The sequence below is a fragment of the Vidua macroura genome, chromosome 2 (genome assembly GCF_024509145.1).
Source record: "Vidua macroura isolate BioBank_ID:100142 chromosome 2, ASM2450914v1, whole genome shotgun sequence".
Lineage (NCBI taxonomy): Eukaryota > Metazoa > Chordata > Aves > Passeriformes > Viduidae > Vidua > Vidua macroura.
The window spans coordinates 108,025,512-108,045,277 of NC_071572.1; the positions used below are offsets into that span (position 1 = coordinate 108,025,512).

A 19,766-nucleotide genomic window follows, 5' to 3' on the forward strand; every position below is an offset into this window, starting at 1 on the left:
TATGATCTTTGCTAACAGATATTTTTCTATCTACATGTTATCTTGCAGTGGTGAAATAAAACTCTTACTGAAATGCTTTTCAAATATGCCAACTAATTGATGACCTCTATCTATGGGTCCTCCAAAAATAATGGTTTTAGCCTCTTAGAGGCTGACTTTAAGCAGCTTCTTAAAACCTGTCCCACGTGGTGGAATAGGGCTCACAGCAGCAGCAGAGGATGGTTAAAGGTGTGGATGCCAATGCCTGTGCCACTGTTTTAGTCTTGACAGATCGGCCTCCGCCCATCATCCTCCAGGGCCCCATCAACCAGACCCTGGCAGTGGATGGCACAGCTCTGCTCAAGTGCAAGGCCACCGGCGACCCCCTCCCTGTCATCAGCTGGCTCAAGGAAGGGTTCACCTTCCTGGGCCGTGACCCTCGGACATCCATACAGGACCAGGGGACGCTCCAGATCAAAGCTCTGCGGGTGAGTAATGGCAGCACCACGAGCGTGACGGGTTCTACGCGTCCAGTTTGGAGCTCTTGGTGTGTGCCTCAGGCAGCTCTGCCACCTTCCTGTTGTCAAAATTAACTTGTCTTTTCTGCTATGCAGTTCTCACCAAGTCGTTACCCATTCTTTGACATTGTGTAGGAAAGGGCAGGGGGAAGAAGAGCAAAACTGGTTTCAGATATTTCTATGAGAATTCCCTAAAAACAGAATCAGTGTTTATAATCCTGTGTCTGTTGCATTAGAACACATGAGTTGGGGGTAGATAGAAATATAAAAGAACAGTCCTTCCTTTTCATTGGTCTTACCCTGAAGCCATTGGCCTCTCTGTCAAAACTTAGAGCAGTTCCTTGGCAACACATGACCGTAATTTTCCAAGTACTTGTGCTAGCACGTGATCCGGAGCTCATCAGGGTTTGACCATGCACTTTCTCCATCAACAACTCGTCAGTCCCGAGCTGGCTGATTTATTCTAGTGTTATGCTTCCTGGAAATGTTCCACCAAGCTGCAAATGGGAAAAGACAACTAATACTGTAGCATACATGCAGAGGGATTTCTATTAAAAATTAAATACCTATTGTAATATTTAACATTTTTACACATGAAATAATACAATATTCTCTAATACTTCAAATAGGATAATGTCATATGTTTTTGATAAATATTGCATCACTGATCTCTATTTTGGCTTTTAATTTTTCCCTGTTTAAAGATAAAGTATTTGTGTGTATTTGGACAAGCATGCATATGGAAAAAATAGTAAGTTAAATGTACTTACTTGTCAAGAACTTGAAGATAATTTCAGAAACAATTTAATTTAGTCAGCAGAAATGTCTGCACTTAGTTTTCCCATCCAAAAAAATGTCAATAAGCATAGTACTAATGACAAGAAATAAAGAGCAGTTTTGTTTTCTGATACTGTCTCATCAGTGATCATAGATGAATTGTGAACTGCCTTAGAACAAAATAGAATTTATTAAAAAATTTATGCTATCTTGCCTTGAGTAAACAATTTGTCGTTCCTCCCTGAGCTGAAGGCAGGTTTAGGCCATGAAGGTTAATGCATTTTTCCTGTAGAGCTGGATTAAAGAGTGCGCTTGAATAGTCAAGATTCCCCAGTAGTGTTAGAAAGCAGCAATTAAAGGTGGAAGCTTAGTGATTTCAAACAAACTTTCAGGCATTGATGATGGGCTTCTGTGGAGCGTCCATGAGGCAGAAGCTCTTGGGATACCTGTCTGCATGCTGCTGTGCAAACAATGAAATTGGCTCTGAATCATGCCAGCGCATTAATCTCACTGTTAGAGGCTGTGTCTGTAAACTAAAGGAAAATAAAATTGCTTGCAAGAGGAGAAGAAAACAATATTAGTAGTGAGTGTGGTTCTGAAAGACATGAGGCTTTTATTGATCATTAAGTGGCTCATTCACTAGTAACCAATTTTCCTTAAAGGCTTAGAAAGTAATTTTTTAGAAACTCCTCTGTAGCAGTAATGTGCACTGTTTGTTTGACTCAGGTTTAAGAACAAAAACTACACAGAACCATAAACACAATTTTTCTCCTGTGCCTTGCAAATTTTAATTAAACATGGATTTAAATGAGGAATGCTTAACTTTTCTCTCAGGTCTACCTAAACAAGGATTAGCACCACTTCCTAAAGAAAAAAGGGGCCACAAAAATGTCCAAGTATGTTTACATCCCCAAGTTCAAAATAAATTAATAATTGCCACTCACATGTCCTCAGCCTTCTGGCTGAGGGTAGATTTAGGTTAGGTAACAGGAAGAAATCTTCCCTGTGGAGGTGATGAGGCACTGGAACTGGTTTCCCAGAGAATTTGTGGATTCCCTATCCCCTGTTCAAGGCCAGGTTGGATGGGACTTTGAGAAACCTGGTTTAGTTGGATGGAACTTTGAGCAGCCATGGCAGGGGGGAGGAATGAGAGGATCCTTAAGGTCCCTTCCAACATAAACCATTCTCTGATCTTTTTCTGCTATTTCTGTTACAGCACAGTCAAATGATTCATGAGCATGCAACAGTCACTTGGACCACAGTTGTAACATGAACATAGAGATTTTTCTGATCAGCCAATCTCTCAGTTGCCCTGAGGAAGACAGCTAAAAGCTCACATATATCATTCATTCAATATCCCTTCAGACAGGTCAGCACTGATGGAAAACTCCCTTCTGCTGTAGAAATGTGCCACACCAAGATTAGACACCTGCATTAACTAAGGAACAAAACTTTATTTTATTGAATAGTAAAGATTTTTCTATTCACCTCCGCTGTTTTTTTTTTCCCACAGCACAAAAAAAGTATAAATAATTGAATTACCAACACACTAGATCTGTATCTAATCCATCCACAACCTGGAAGTTAGATAATTTGCCATAGTTTGCAAGAAGCAGTGTACTTCCAGCTTGCTTTCTATGTTGTTTGCCTTCTTCAAGTTACTCTGTTGTGTACACCACATACCTCATTGAGTGTACCATCTGTCACAGTAGTACACAAATGAAGTTGAGAACCATAGCCTTGAGAAATATTCCCCATTATCATGTAATGAAGAATTATATATTTAATAAAATCTCAGAGGAAGTAAAATAAAACACTGCTTCAGAATGTTATAAGGCTCTCTCCTCTGGAAAATCTCTCCTTTCAAGGGTCTTTCTCATTTCAGTAGCACCACTGCTGTATTTTGAGTCTTTGAGCCATTGTCAGAGGGGTTTTCATTATTGCTTGTATTGCACACAAGTAACCATCTCCTGAAATGCAAGTTATGCTCATTCAGAAAATTGAGCTGGCATTAATGAGTTGCTTCCTCGCCTAAGGAATGGTACACTGCATTCTCAGTGTATCTGAAGAAAAATAGCAACAAAATTTGTGCATGACTAAGCTAAAAATCAATTAAAGTATATATCTACAAGTAATCTAAAGAACATCTTGCTTTTTTGCCTTGACATTCTTTTTGAAGAGTGACATATAAGGACATATGCTACAGTGCCAATCTGCATTTAACAGAAAACTCATTACAATTCCTTAAAGCCCAGTAAAGCTTCTTGGAGGCAGTTGTCTTTCCATCAAGTCATGTGATGGTGAATAAAATTCTTCTTAATCACTAGAATCAGCACTCTCCCTTTTCTGGTTCCACCTCAAGATTACCATGCTTCATGCATTATGGAAGGAGAGCTCCTCCATATATTTTGTGCTTTGTAAACTTACCATTTTCAATCCATCCCTGTAGTCTTCACTTGTTCCTGACTCAGAAATCTTTATTTTCAATTTAAACAGGAAATAGGAAAACCCTTGGCAAATTTGCTAGTAAAACAGTTTATACAGCGATGAGATTAATATTGGCAACCTAATTCAAAGCAGTTTCCCCAAATAAATTTAAAATATTTTAACTGACAAGGGAATCACAATAATTTTATACAAATGCAATTTTTTTTTGCTACCAAAGGGCCTTGCAAGCCTGAAATAAAATCCTATGTGAGATGGAAGAAAGGTAAGCATGGTGTAGGATCTATTTTAATGCTGCTGTTTGGAAATTGCTTGGAGGACTGTCTAGAGAGAGCCACTGTTAAAAAAGAACTGTTAAGTTTTAGCAGCATTTGTATGTAGGGTATATAGAAATTACTTCATCTGTCATAAGTGTCTAAGGTGATGTAACATCCTTCCTGGCACTGGAAACTAGACATATGGGTCATCCTGGGATAATAAATACTGAGATTTTACCCTCTAAGATGTTAATCATTGTTATATTGTATATATATGTTACCTGCATATATGATTTCACCTGCATTTTTTTGTAACCAATGCAAACACTGACACTGTCAGTGCTCCATTGTGGAGCATTTACAGTACTGGTACCATTAACAATATGAAAATTAGAATTAGTAAAGTATTAGAAGCAAGTAATCTTATTATAGTTCTATAAATGAAAGCCACCATTAAATGATTGCTTGAAAATATCTGGTGCCTTCTAGTCTGGTGTAAAATGTAGGCTAAGTCCTTCTTAGCAAGAAGCATTTAGAAAAAGAAAATAAGAGTAAACTCAGCTGATTCTAAAAGGTTGTTAAAGCTGCCCTTATGCCCTTTTCATGTCCAGCTCGCTGATACTGGGACTTACACTTGCGTTGCTACAAGTTCCAGTGGGGAGACGTCCTGGAGTGCTGTGCTGGAGGTGACAGGTAAGCGATGCCCAGGGATGTGCTCCACTTGGCACATGAGGAGAGTGTAGACCATATGACAGCAGCCTGAGTCAGATGATTCCAGAACTTCTGGGCTTGACATGGAGAAGTTTTGGATGAGAAGGCTGTGTTCCTTTACACATCTTGCATTTCATTGCTGTTGTCTTATAATGCCAGTTGACATCACAACAATTTTCATATTTGTGTCCAGTGACTGCAGTATGCTTTAATTCTTCTAACAGGAGTATTAATAAAATGTGGATTTATCCAGTAGTTGGCTTGGGCAAGAAAAATCCAAAGTGCTCTCTGTGAGTACTGCAGTTGATTTCAGTACAGGAAATTTCTTGAAGTTTTTGGTACTTTATGTACATTTCAGCAAGCTGGGCTTTTTTGTTATTCTTTCTTTTCTTTCTTTTCTTTTTTTTTTATATTTTTATATATAAACTTTTGATTTTTACCTTTTTTTCCTTTATTGTGTACCTAGAGAATGATAGCTCTTCATCCAAAAACAGGTGGTAGTAATGCAGTTGTTGACTTAGTTCTTTATAGATTAAGAACATCCGTTCTGCTGATTTTGCAGATGTTTGCCATGTTTTTCATTTTAATCTTCTGCTTTGATCAAATTATATAACCAAGGATAAAAAGTAATGGTTTTGTGTTTGCCCTTCACAGAATCCGGTGGAGCAACAGTCAGTAAAAATTATGATATAAATGACCTCCCTGGGCCACCATCCAAACCTCAGGTCACTGATGTTACTAAGAACAGTGTCACCCTGTCCTGGCAGCCAGGGACCCCTGGAAGCCTACCAGCTAGTGCATATATCATTGAGGCTTTTAGGTATGTGAATTATACCACTTTTAAGCTCCTTTCTTTCTAATTTTGCTTAAACCCTAGTACCAGGGTTTTGTGGTGTTCTTTTGGACTCTATACATATCATTAGAAGCTCATTAAATGACTCAGCTCCATAGAAAGCATTGATTAATATTCTTCACATTGATTTTTTTCTAATCTATCACTTTTTTTCTAAGTGATTAATTGGAGGACATCTAACTATTTCTTCAGGTCAACAGGAATATAACAGAACAATGCAGTAATTATTTGTTACTTTTCCTTTAACACTGATGATCAGGGAGAGCCTCCTGTGGGAATGCTGCAGGTTCTTGGCTATCATAGTACAGACAATATGGAAATAAATGGGTAATCCTGAAGGATCTCTGCAAACTTTAATTCTTGCTCTTGTTAAAGCAGTCAGTATTAAGGGGTCAAAGTGATTTAAATTTCTATTTTTTTAGTGTTTTAGATAGATGAAAACTTCTAACTGAAAAGACCAGTATTGATAATTTAGGATTTTATCCTGCAGCCTGAGGCTTTAAAGAATTCAGGTGCTCCCCTCCACACAGCAGCAATTACTGTGTGGTACGAAAGAACTCCTGGGCTCCAGTTCAGCACATTTGTTTGGGCATGGGCCTCTGACATGTATCTCTAGAACACATTTTGGCTTAAAAATCTGCCCCTTCTTGTATGTGTTCCTTAATCCAGATATCACAAAAATGGCAAGTTTGTAATTTAAGTTAAAATTCATGCAAGAATTTTTCATAATGATATGCATGCAAATTTTAGCTCAAATGCTATGTTATGTAAAGAACATTACAGTATTTGCAGTTTGTTTGTTTTGTTCTAGAACTTATCCTTTATGAATTGTATGAATGAAGTGATTCAGGCAACATAAACCTTGTAGCTTTCCATTTCCTTTTTCCTTTTAATATGTTTAAGGATTTTTTTATCAATGCTGTACAACAAGACATAGTAAAATAAAATTTTCTCTTTAAACTTTTCTGATGTTTTACCCTAGATAAGCTTTAATGACATTCCATCAATAACTTTTAAAAAATAGACATTTTCATTAAAAGTTGTTTTAAGAATCACATTTGAAATCTTTTCATATGGTGGATTGTAATCTAATTATAATAATGTTGAATTGAAACTGTTGTGGCAGAAAAAATATTCATATAATTTCCTCCATTTCAAAGAATGTTTTCAATTTTTTTCTTAACTTTGAAAGTGAGTTTATTTCAAGAACATTTTTCTTCCAATGATAGTTTATTGACATAGTTTACTTAGCAGTATAGAAAATTATTCTTTCAAGAGAACTTTCCTTTCTAAGCCTTTTGTTCATGAGTAACCTGTTTATCATTCAAATTTACTTTAGAGCTTTCTACCTTCTCCTTTTGCAGGTATTTTAGAGAAATAGCAAAAAGTTTTACTTTTATTGCAAAAAGAAATACTTTTGACAGCTGCATTATGCTTTTTAGCCGGTCTCGATGAGCTAACTGAACAAAAATTTTTCATTTCACCCTGCTTTTACCACTTTTTTCTACTCTTAGAGTCAATCCGGGGTTACAAGACAGGTCCTTTCACATCTTTATTTTTCTCTTAGTTTATAATCTTCCACATGTTCTTGTTGCAGTCAGTCTGTGAGCAACAGCTGGCAAACGGTGGCCAACCACGTGAAGAGCACCCTGTACACTGTGAGAGGCCTGCGCCCCAACACCATCTACCTGTTCATGGTCAGAGCCATCAACCCGCAGGGCCTGAGCGACCCCAGCCCCATGTCAGATCCTGTCCGAACCCAAGGTAAGGCACAGCTTCAAGTTTCATGTGCTTGAGCTAAAATACAGAGAAGGAACTGTGGCTTCACCGATAGGTCAGTCTGGCCGTTTGGCTTCAGCACACTCACTGAAGGAATCATGATTTGAGCTTCACCAGTAAAGATGAGAGTAGTCCAATGTTTGCTGCATTAAGGTTACATCCTTAATCCTTTGTACAGTGTAGACCTTTTGGTTTGCAATTCACTTAGACTCGATTTGCCTTTGATTACTAGTGAAAGTAATGTGAGCTACCCAAGCTTTTCTCAAAAGCACTCTGAATACTCTCCTCTCCTCAGTATCTTTCCTCCCCATGTCCTTTCTTCCTCTCCATTAGTAGGGATATGCTATGATAATAAGTGTTTATAACAGGCAAGACACTGTGTTCAGAATTATGTTTAATCAAAAGAAATGCACAACACATGTTGATTAATCTGAGCCAACATTTAGGCACAGAATTCACATAAATTAAGGCATCTGCATGCTAAGAATATATAGAAGTTATTCTGAGAAAGGTATAGACCTTCTATTTATATACCTATATTTCTGAATTCTTGTATCAGTCCATTGCATAAACCAAGAGAGAAGGCTGAAGTGAAATCACTCATTTGTAGGGTGGTGATAGGATTGGTAGCTGTGATCCTCCATTGCTACTGAATCAGCTACTGAAGTCTGTTCACTTTGCATCAAGCTCTAACTGAATATAACTGTCACAAACAGATTTCCCTTCACAGCATGAACTTTTTTTTTGGTTTTGACAAGACATTGCTTGAATGCTTAATTCAAGTGTGTAGTTCTATGTTAAACATGTCATAATATAGAAATTCATAATTCTTTGGAATCATAATTTTTCGAATCCAAAGTAATAGTCACAGTTAATTTAAAATTAAATCTTCTGTTTCTGTTTATTGTTATTCAGAGACTTCTGTCTCTGAAGATCTGAAGGTGCCCATGGAGGGCACATCCTGAGTCAGCATATGTGTTGCAAGTTGTTTGGGTCCTTTGCTGGATGGAAAGAGATAAACAAGAGTAGAGTGGCATTTCTCTATCACATAACCATCCAGCCTCCCTTATCCCAGCCTAGCCCCGAATAAATCTGTCCTGAATAGTTATACCCTCAAAATAGTAATTATGGCTGGAAGAGGAAAAACAGAGCTGCCTTCTCAAAAGCTGGAGAAGTGAGTTGTGCAGGGATTTCATGGCCTGATTATCCATGGAGTATCACAAGTTTCCATCTTTCTTATTTTCCCATTATTATAGGGTGACTCATGCTTTTCATTGCAACAGCCGTTTAGTCTGCATAACTTATCACCTAGCTAAAAAAAAAAAAACAACTTTGTTTGGCATTTGAGTGTCAAGTATAGACTTTTTATCTGACATACTGACAAGCAATTTGATTTCAGTAAAAACATGTCTTTTAATTAGCTACAGCATGTGTTGCAGCTTCCATTTCCAGAAGCTGTTTAGCAGTCAAGCACACTAAGACATGTACAGGATTTATAGCTTCTTTGCAAGCCTGCAGTTTAATAGAATTAAATCATAAAATCAATTGAAAATTAACATAATGTTTTGATGTGATTTCTAATTATGCCTGAATTCAATTCAGGCTCACAGTAGAAGCTGACACACGGTGGAAAGCCTATTCACAGTGGCCGTGGAGAAATAACAAAGCAGCTATAGCAGTGCTATAAAATAATAACTTGCAACAGGTAGCTTTCATAGCTGAACATTTAATGTCCTGGTATTCAGTACAGCAAATACAAGTAATAAGATTTAATGTAAATTTTCACCAATGAACTGCAAGTAGATAATCAAGTACTTTCAGAAGGTTTATCTCATATGACTTATGTGAAATAAGGACAGAGAGTCCTTATTTCTAATGAAGGAGTTGATTTCTTGTTGGATTATTAATAGATGAAACCATATACTAAAAAAACTCTTCCAAAAAACTATATATATTCCTATTCATGAAATCTAAATAATAATAAATAATAGTATATTTACTGATAGATGAAAAAAGAGGTGTTAGAGAAAATATCTAACCAATTCAATTGTGATCAGGATGTAGCTTCTTGCACCAGTTTTGCTTGAGTCATGATTCTATTATTCCAATACTTAATCATACCCTTAGAGATAGATCAACTGCTTTTCTACCAGGAGCTTCCTACACAGGTGAAAATGACATTACACTGGGAGCATCACACATGTTTTCAAGTGTACATACCAGAAAACTGAATTCCACATGTACATCTTGGCATTCACTTCTTACTGTTATCAGTCCATGTTATTCTGTTACTTCTGGACATACGTGCCATGAAAACGATGAAATGCTGTTCATACAAACTACTTTGTGGAAATGTCTTTTCCTCTGAGGGAATACACAGGTACTTTGTTGGCTGCATACAGCATAATTTAACCTAAAATGTAGCCATGGATAACTGTAGGTTTATTGTAGAAACAATCATAGCCTTTTGTGGATAGAAGCATAAATAATCATCCTTTAGACCAGTCTGAGTTGCAGTTTTATTTTATAATATCTCGGTTTCTTGTCTGCTTCGAATAAACATAATTTACTAGACAACCACCTTCACTGACTCTGATATTTGGATTATATTCCCTTTGGAGATCTATGGAGCCATTTTAATTTGGATATCAATAGAAGCCTGTGGCAATATTGTTTATTGGTGGCTCAGTGGCTCATAACAATTGGTGGCTCATAACAATCCATAATTAGGAATGTGAATTATTGATCATCAAAAACTACTTACTTTCAAGGTCTGGGGATATATGATTAAAGTTGTTATATTTAAAGGTTTCATTTTTAAGACAACAATTATTTTTTTTAATAGCATTTAGAAGATAAAAAGAAATCATGCCTATTCCCATATCTAAGTCCATCAGAAAGGGAAAAAACTCTTACGTATGTATCTTTTTCACAAGGACATGATGTTGATCCAAAAAATTGAGGAACTGTCTTTGGCTATTGAATCCTAAGGGAAGACCAAGCAGAATTCAGAGATGCCTAGACAGGCATGACCATAATTTGTCAGTCTTTTTTTGAATATCTCTATAATCAGATTTTGACTAGAAGAAACAATTCCCCCAACACTTCGAAGGGCACATCATCTTGAAGAGAAAATTTTTGTGGTAGATTGCTTTTGTTGGCCTTTTACTAGATAAGGATCAGTTTGGCTTCCTAAATTAAATCTTTTTTTTTTTTCATATTTGCACTAGATTTCATTAGCTATGTCTGTTAAGGGAAAATTTGCTTTGCAGGGGAAAATGTTATTTTTAGTATTTGGTTTCTTGTGTGCATGGCATGTGGGGAGAGGAAGCTTAGTGAAAGTTTGGAAACATATAATGACTTAATGTCATGTATGCTCTAGCAAAATAAAAAAACACTGTTCATTTTCTTCAATTATACTAACCAATTTGGTTCCAGACATCTGTGCAGCATTATTATTATCTGAGTACTTTGGAACTAGTGAACATTGCATCTCTCTCATCATTTACCCGAGCTGAGAAAACTTTGCCATCTAGTCAGAATACTCCTTTAATCTTATTTATATTTAATGATTTCCTAAGTGGCTAGAGGTGGATGGTTTGTTTGCATTATTTGATATTTGTCTGGGTTTCAACCTTAGTGCTGTATTTTCTTTAAAACAGTGCTATAGAGGATTTTCGAGTCAGGTCATCAGGCTACTCAGTAGATTTTATTGATGCCATATATAGCTCTTCTCATTAAAGTGATGCTTTCATGTGTGTGCCTGACAGATATCAGCCCCCCAGCACAAGGTGTGGATCACAGGCAAGTCCAGAAAGAGCTGGGAGATGTCATTGTACGACTGCACAATCCTGTAGTGCTGACACCCACGACAGTGCAAGTCACCTGGACGGTAAAGCTTCTGCTGTTGTTACCTTAACAGTAATTTCAGTCTGCCTACTTTGCCTATTTATATCCCTTCAGTGTTTTACCACCCAGAAAAGATCCAGTCTTGATCCCAATGTGAGTGCTCTGACAATCTAACATACAGCAGTGTATGTGTATATATATATATATATATATATATAAATAAATGGCAATGAAATAGCCATTTTCTCTTTCAAGTTAGGTGGGTTCAGTGTCTTTAGTCTTCTGCTTGAAGCAAGGTAGCTGTCTTGACTAGAAAAACATTATAAAAATGAGTATGTTTGAAGGATAATTGATCTGTGGATTCATTACGCTGCATGTCAAGAAATAATCAAAAATAAATATCAACAACAAATTGCTGTGTGAAAAAGGACTTTCTGCTTCAAGTCATAGTGACCTCTGACAATACCCTATTATTTAGTGACCCAAAAATCAAAATTGTATTTCCTACAGAGCACATGTAGTGAAGTCAGAAGCACATGGTGCTAGTGACTGACACACTGTGTGTCATCTGGTTTGCCAGCACAAGCCTTACCCACAATAAGTGGATATCCTTTCATTAGAGAAGACCAAAGTCTTTTGGGCAGTGCTTAACAACATTTCTATTTGAAGGGTCAAACTACTGGGTAGGATTTCTAATATAGTGTTTGGCTTTCAAATTGTTCTGTTTCCCTTCCTGAAGCTTGATGGAAAGGACTTGTAAGAGTAGGAGAGAATTCCCAGGGCACTGCACACAAGGAAAGAGTGCTTTGCTGTTGGAGCATCTGCCCAGAGAAAGGGGAGCCACGAGTGGAAGAATGAGAGAAAAACTGCCCTGCACAATATCAAAACAGTTGTATTCTGTGGGATGAATTCTGCTAAGGGGGCATTCATAATGCCCAGGGTTTTTCTTCTGCATGTCATATTGCTGAAAGCTTAATGTGTGCAGGGGATTACACAAGAGGAGATAAGAAGTGTGGTGATAGATTGTGTATTATAAGGATTACTGTTGTTTTTGCACAACACAGCCATTATTATGGGGGCTTATGCACCATCCTTGTTCTGACAGATTTCAATGGTCAGGGTACAGATTAGAATAAATAGAGAAAAACACAATTTCTTCTTCTGTGGAAGATTATTTAGAGTATGTGTCACTGCATTTTGCCATCAATGATGTCAACACGCAGCTTGGCTTTCTTAAAATTCTGCATGTTTCAGCTACAATTCCTCCAGAACAGGCTGACTAATCTTTGTGGCAAACCCTTTTGCCCAAGCAGATGGATCAGTAGTAGAAAATGTGGATGTTAGCAGAGAGTAATTGTAAACCTGGATCACATCCATGTGGTGCTCCTTCAAGTCCTTTTTTGGGTGTGGCATCTATCAGAAATACAGATTCATAGGCTGGCCCTTGCCTTAGCATATACTGCAAAAGGAAGCTCCAATATAAACAGAATTCAGTTTTATACCATGTAACCAATGTAATTTTATTTTAATTATATATATATATGTATATGTGTGTATGTATATATGGATATATATATGTATGTGTGCATGTTTATGTATATGCATTTGTGTGTGTGTATGTATGTGTGTGATATATATTCCTTTAAAAGAATTTCCTGGTGCCTCTACTGAACAATGAGTGAAGAAATGGTAAGGTAAAGACAAATTGTTGGAAATGCTATGGATACCAGCTTATTGGGAAGATCCCTCAAAGCAGTGACCCTGTGCCACCTGACAAGCACAGAGACCTCTGTAGAGGCATTTTGGAATTGCCCAGGGGAAGAAAGACACAAAGAAAGATCTCTGAAGCAGCTAATTAGAAACTACCCAGCAACCAGAACAAAAACAATTAATTAACCATAGTCTCTAGGAAAAAAAGCCACTCTATCCAGAGAATAAAGTCCACACTATTAACATAAAATGGATAGATAGTGTAGCTATCATACAAAAGGACAGAAGTGCCATGAGAGTCGTAAGATTCTTTGTGTTGGCTTTATGCAGTTCAAAGGGTGAATGCCAAGGAATGTCCTTGGTTACTGACTTTCTGGCATACTGACTCACAGCAAATTAACACCACTTTCTCCTCTCCTTTATGAGATTGTTTTGGTTTTGCTTTCTCTTTATTTTTATCAAATTTGAGTTTAAATTTTCAGAAATAGTTCCCTGTGGCTGTGTTGCAATTTTAAAATATGCACATACATATACACACATATTTTGAAAAGAACATCAGGCTTACAATGTCAGTGTTAAAAAATAAGAGGAATGTCAAAAGTTAAGTTTTCATTGCCACTTAAATTTATTCCTCTTGTGTATAGATATTAAAATATAGCTGTAATTATCTGGTCACATAGAGGATCTCTTCTTCATGGAGCTATTAAACATTTCTTTTTATCTTCTTTATTCTCTGTGTGGTGCCAGGTCTTATTAAATTCATACCATTGAAACCTTGCATTGAATAAAAATTATTATTTTGTCTCACATGCTTGCTTATCTGTCATGCTCTCAACCGTAACATTTGTGTGCTTCACAAATAATACTGAATTTAACATCACAATGATAAAAATGTGTCATTATCCTAACTTAACACACAGAGAGGTGAGATGCAGGGAATAGTTATTACTGATGAGACTTGTGGCAGCAGATATGCCCACTGTTATCAAATGGCTAATTTTAAGCCTTGAACATGATTTATTTTTACTTTCATTAAAACATTTCACATTGCAAGAGCATATTCTGTACTCCAAGAGCTTTTTTAGCTGACCTCAGCTATGGGTCAGCACTTCTAGCCTGAGTGGGCATTAAACTGAAAGTTTCATTAGTGACCAAATATGAAATGTTCCCCGGCATTATAAAGAAGCCCTGTGGCACAAGCACGAATAAAAAATCAGTTCTTCAACATGGCAAAAGAATTGCTGCTTTGAAATCCTTACTGCCTTTTTGAAGGCTACCAGGCAAAAGGATAATTTATTTACCTCTGTTTTTTTTTAATTTTATGTAGATTTTAAATGAATGTACTTCACTGGAAGCTTCAGGAGTCAAGTCCTTTAGTCAGTCTTCCAGATTATCATCCTCATTTGCCTTGTTCCTGTAGGATACATAAATGATAGTGCAGTTTGAATTTCCAGAGACTCCTGTGAGTCCGTGCCAGGGAGCTCAGCACAGCATGCAAGCTACTCTGCCCAGCTGGAGAATTCTGTGTCTATTGCTGTGGGAGCAGATGATTTCTTAGGATATTTTGGGATAGAAATTTGCATGCTACAGAGCATATTGCAAAATGTATTTAGGGTGCAGATTAGCAGGTTTGCTTGAAAGGAGCTTATATGTGCAGCATAAACTGCATTATGAGTTTCTTGCCATTGTTTTAACAACCTAATAGCCATTGAACTCGTCCGGTGTTCAGCTGTGGAATGTGCAGGGAAAATGAGCTTCGTGTTCTGCAGAAATGGTTTTGTAGTTGCCTCCTGCACCATAGACTCATAAAAGTGGGTGAAAAGGAGCACACAGGACCAATTCTGCAAGTAGATCACGTTTGGTCAGTGCTGAGCACCACCTACCCAGGATCTTTAGAGGAGCATCTGCATGTTCTGCTGTGTCCTTTGAGGGAGCAAGGGTATCTTTATATCAGCAGCTGTTGCAGATTTTTTGAGCTGATATCATCCCCTAGAAATATTCTCTAATCCCAGTATTCAACACAGAGAATTCCTACAATTACTGAAATAATGCTGAGTAATTTGTGTAAGGAAGTGGCAAGCATTTACATTCTTTATCTTTTCATCAAGCCAGAGTGCATGTTTCTGCAGGTCTGCCTGTGTGTGAATGTGTGCCAAACTTGGAGTTACATAGCTGAATTAATGTCTTTAATCATATGAGGATATTTTTAGTAGTCTGCTCGTGGCGTGACACATTACCACAGAAATGGAGCAAATTGTGAAATCACAGTTACTTTGTATTATATATGACCGTGTAACTGCAGATAGACATACACATATGTATGCACATGTGTGTGCATGTATATGTGAAATGCACCTGTCCTAGCTCTCATAAATATTTCTGGTTAATCCATGTAATTATCCAAAAGTAACTTTTTATTAATTTGGAAACTCTGAACAAAATTTAAAAATCCACCTTTCTCAGTAATAAAGTTCCCTCTGAGTAGTTTCCCAACAGGACCTTACAGAAGGCCCTGTTCATACAGACTAGCATTAATTGGACATGAGAGATAGCTTTGTAATCTTTTCCTTGATACTGAATGTGACTGGATGTTTATAGAAAACATTAAAAATGTATAATATTTTCTTTTGTCAGTACCCTCCCAGACTCTGAATGATGAAATAACTGTCAATAATCTGCTATTTGGGCAGATCACTCTGCCCTGTTGTAATCAAGCTACTAATTGAAACCTCTGTGAAACTCAAGCGAGCCCCAAATCAAGCTAGTTGATAGCACCCATAAATGTGACAGCCTTGTGGTGCTACTGCATTCTACTTTCATATTCCTTCTATTGTTTAGTTTTTCAATTTAAGATCTTAGAGGTCTGGGAGGAAAAGATGTGTATGGACAATTTGTCTGGAAGTAGATGCAAAAGTATGAGGGACTGAAAATTAGTATTCTTTAGGTATTACCTAGGGGTGCAGCTCTTCTCAGTGAGCTGGGGAGTGGATTTGTGTTTGTGCCATGCTGTACAAAATGCTTTCCATACTGGTTGTAGCAACACAATGCTACTGTTCAGTGAAGTCAATTCTGAATTTTCAGTTTTCTCCACTAGGCAGCAGTCAGTAGAGCTTAAAAATAGAGCAAAGACAAAATGGAAAGTTCTAACAAAGTTATGCCATCTTTCATTGTAGCTTCTAACTAAGAAGTAAAGCAAGAATCAAACTCAGGGTTTGATTATTAAACATCATAACCTTATATTGTAATTTAGGTTAAAAATCTCTATTGCAAAGTGGATAAAAGCATTATTTTTGCTGAATTTTGTATTAAATGTGAGGTCCATAAAGTCTTTATATCCATAAAACATTTAGTTAATCAAAGTCAAACATGGATAAAAACAGTTTACTCTGATTTACAGACTCCCTTCATCTGGAAACAGCTGCTTAATGTTCTTCTTAAAAACACAGCTTGATTCTTTCGGTATTAACAAGCTATTATTGTGAGTTATATCCCTCTTTCAGTGCATAAATTCACTTAAAGTGAATGCAGAGAAGTTTATAAAATGCAAGCTTAATGTTGTTGTAACATATGTTGCAAGGTTTTTAACAGTGACAGTTTTGATGAAAGACATTTCTGCCTTGCTTTCATAAATAAAGCTTTCTTCTTGCTTGCCTTGCTTTTTAATGTCTAAGAATCTGTGTCCCCTCTGAATGCCTCAATAAACTGTAACAAGGTTATAGGAGGAGCGTAGTAGAGCATGGTTTGTGTTTTCAGCCTTAAATTCATTTATTCTTAAGAGAAGTCAAACAAATGTTTCTCTAATTCTGGAATATCTTTGAGCAGGCAAATTGACAAGAACGTAAGAAATATCCTACTTGTTGAGTCTAAGTTATAACACAGAATTACCAAACAGCCTGCTGTATGGTCTTGTTATTTGTGCAGCACTTTCTTTGCTCCTTATTTGGCAGCTACAGAAGCAGTTTGGTTTGGTTTGGTTTACTTGTAGCAATCAAATTGGTTTTCTTGGTGTTTTTTCCCAGGAAAAATTTGTGCAAGAATCATAATGCCTTGATTTTTGTTTTTGGTTGTTTTTTTTTTTTTTTTGGAGGATAAATAGATGCATGCAACCTCTCCAAGATAAAGCACATAGAAAGCTTTTCTTCAAATAAAAATCCTATTTATAGGATAAAATTTTTAAACTTCCATGGTCCAATCTTGAATTCTGCTTGCCTAGCAACAAATAAAATATAAACCAAAACCAACATTCCACTCCATCTGATGGCCTGAGAGCATCACAACCCCAGGATGCAAAGGGGCTGCTCAGGCTGTAAACACAAGAAACAGCACATGTCTTTGGAGGTTGTTTTCTCTGCATCTGTCTTATGTTTATTTTAATTTGCTGTGCATTTCATGAGCTGTGAGCCAAGTAATGGACTAATTGTAAGCATGTAGGATATCTTCAAAGACTTGTCCTTTTCTGAAAGAATTTGTTTTTCTTTTCTTCTCCTATTTCAGCACATCAGTAGCCAAGATGTGCTTAGTAAGTTTACATGCAGCAAGCCTTATGCCAAAGTTTTCTTTTCATGATTTATTGCAGGGGTGGGGGCCTTGTTTTATGATTTAAGGTGGTATTTGTCATGACATATAGAGCTGGAGAAAGCAAAACAGAAAGAAATATTCTATAACCAGTAATGTGAGACAAATACTCTTTTGTAGACAATTAATCAACAGTGACTTATAAGTTAGTTAGATTGTTAAATTCAGCATCATAACTGTGAATTTTTTGATGAGGGCAGAATTATTGTAGGCAACTGTTTGTTTTCCTTTTACGCAGTGGTTTGTTGTTTGTTTGTTTGTTTGTTTAGTTTAGCGTGTTTATTGCTGTATTCTTCATTGCCATTGCTAGGTGGACCGCCAGTCCCAGTTTATCCAGGGCTACCGCGTCCTGTATCGCCAGACCTCGGGCCTGCCTGCCCCAGCCGTGTGGCAGAACCTGGAGGTCAAAGTCCCCACCGAGCGCAGCGCCGTCCTCGTCGGCCTGAAAAAGGGGGTCACTTACGAAATTAAGGTTCGCCCTTACTTCAATGAGTTCCAAGGGATGGACAGCGAATCCAAGTCTGCTCGTACCACAGAGGAAGGTTGGTAAAAGGGGCACAAAAGCAACGAGCTTTCATAGCTGGCACTGGAGGTTATTCTGTGTGTGCATGTGTTCATCTCTATTTCTTCCACGTGATTTCTGTTTGTTACACACTGAGTTGACATTAAAATTTGATATAATACTCAGCTTTGTGCTGTAAATATCCCCTGAGAAAGTGCTGTACTGGTCTTAGATTCTTCTAGCTGACACATCCTTCTAAGGTACAGGTGGCTTTTGGTCTTCCAAAAAGTGTGCACTGCAGCCCTTCTTTTGTAACCACTGCTGTTGCAATAAGACTTTGGTCTGCATTTTGAAAATAAAATAAATGCAAGCTCTCACAGATGAGTGTTTGATATTAAGCACATCTTTCTGAATGAGTAATAATGTAGATGAGCAGTTGGTCAGGAAATAAGGAGTAGTGAAAGACTTATATTTAACTAGTCTGGAGAATCTCCAGTCTCAAGGGCACACCGCTTCACAGTTTTTGTTAGCAGTGTTCATGAAATTGCCTTGTTCAGTACTGCAGAGGATTCCCCTCAGCACCTTTGAATCCTCTCTGAAACAGTAATGATTCAGACAGGGGGAACAGTTTATACTTCTGAAATGCTCAAGCTTTTATATATATAGCATATAGCCTTGTATATAGTTGTGCTAAAGCACGTGCACTCCAGGGCTGCTGGGTTTTTTTTTGAAAAGTAAAGACACTGGGGTTAGATGTAAGTAATTTTAATAATTTGCTCTTAGAAACCCACCTTTCTACCTATGTAATACAGGCTTTGCCTGGAGAATCTCTCCTATAAAAGCAGGATGGTCCTAACAGTGAGGGTTCATCTTCTCTCTATGTCACTGATTTTTTGGATATTTTTTATTTTTTAAAAGCAAGAGAAAGACATACTGGTGAAGTTTTAAGATGTTCATATGGTTTCAATGGGTTTTGAGTGCACATTTTCCTTCCTATTGAAAGTGCATCTTAATCATTTACAGTAGTCTCCTGAGGTTTAATTTAGTGCTGATTGCCAAGTACTCTTTAATTCTAGAACAGACTTGCTTATTACTCACTTTTCTCTTTGATTTGTTATGGTTATTAGCCAACATGTAAGTAAAACTGAAGATAACTTGGTTGCACTTTGCACTTTATGGATGAGGAAATTCAGTGTCCTGCAACATGTAGAAGAGTGTGCAGGAAGGCAGTTTTCAAGTCTGATTTGGAATTTGCGATTTTATGGTCCCCAGTTCTTTGTTCAAACTAGAAAGCCTATATCAGTTGGTGAAGAATATGTTTGCAGCACTCTGAACAAAGGGGTTTTTTAATAAAAAAGAGAAATTTAAAAATATTTCTACAGGTGAATTTTCTTTTCTGGGGTTAAAATGTGGGATTTTGTCCTCTCACTAGCAGATTTTCCTCCTGTCCAATTTCAATTGACTTTTAGTGTTTATTTAGTTCATCTAACTGTTTCTTGCTAAAGGTAAATTAAGAACTACTGGAAAAGAGAGAAGGTTTTATACCTCCTGTCTATTTCTATAAAATACTTGAGGAATGACATTCTCTTTTATAAACCTTAGCTCCCAGCAGAGCCTGTCAGGTAATTTCCTACCATAAAGGACACTTTGTTCGTGTGGAATAGCTTTCCACATAGTGAAGATTTAAGAAAAAATATTCCTGCCTGCACATATGTATAACTTACAGCCTAGGATCTGCTTTGTACATTAATATAACCTTCAAGGAGTCTGTTTACAAGTATCTCCTCTCAAAAAACATCAGCATAGGACCT

At 37.1% G+C, this 19,766-nt stretch overlaps 1 protein-coding gene across 1 annotated transcript in view; it reads left to right on the forward strand.

The window, feature by feature from the left end:
* Positions 1-19,766, forward strand: part of ROBO2 (roundabout guidance receptor 2) — a 434,311-nt gene that overhangs the window by 342,904 nt on the left and 71,641 nt on the right. The window contains exons 9-14 of the mRNA XM_053969447.1: positions 262-467; positions 4,588-4,669; positions 5,342-5,507; positions 7,138-7,304; positions 11,090-11,211; positions 17,764-17,995. Coding sequence (XP_053825422.1) covers positions 262-467; positions 4,588-4,669; positions 5,342-5,507; positions 7,138-7,304; positions 11,090-11,211; positions 17,764-17,995 — 975 coding nt within the window. The remainder of the gene's footprint in view (positions 1-261; positions 468-4,587; positions 4,670-5,341; positions 5,508-7,137; positions 7,305-11,089; positions 11,212-17,763; positions 17,996-19,766) is intronic.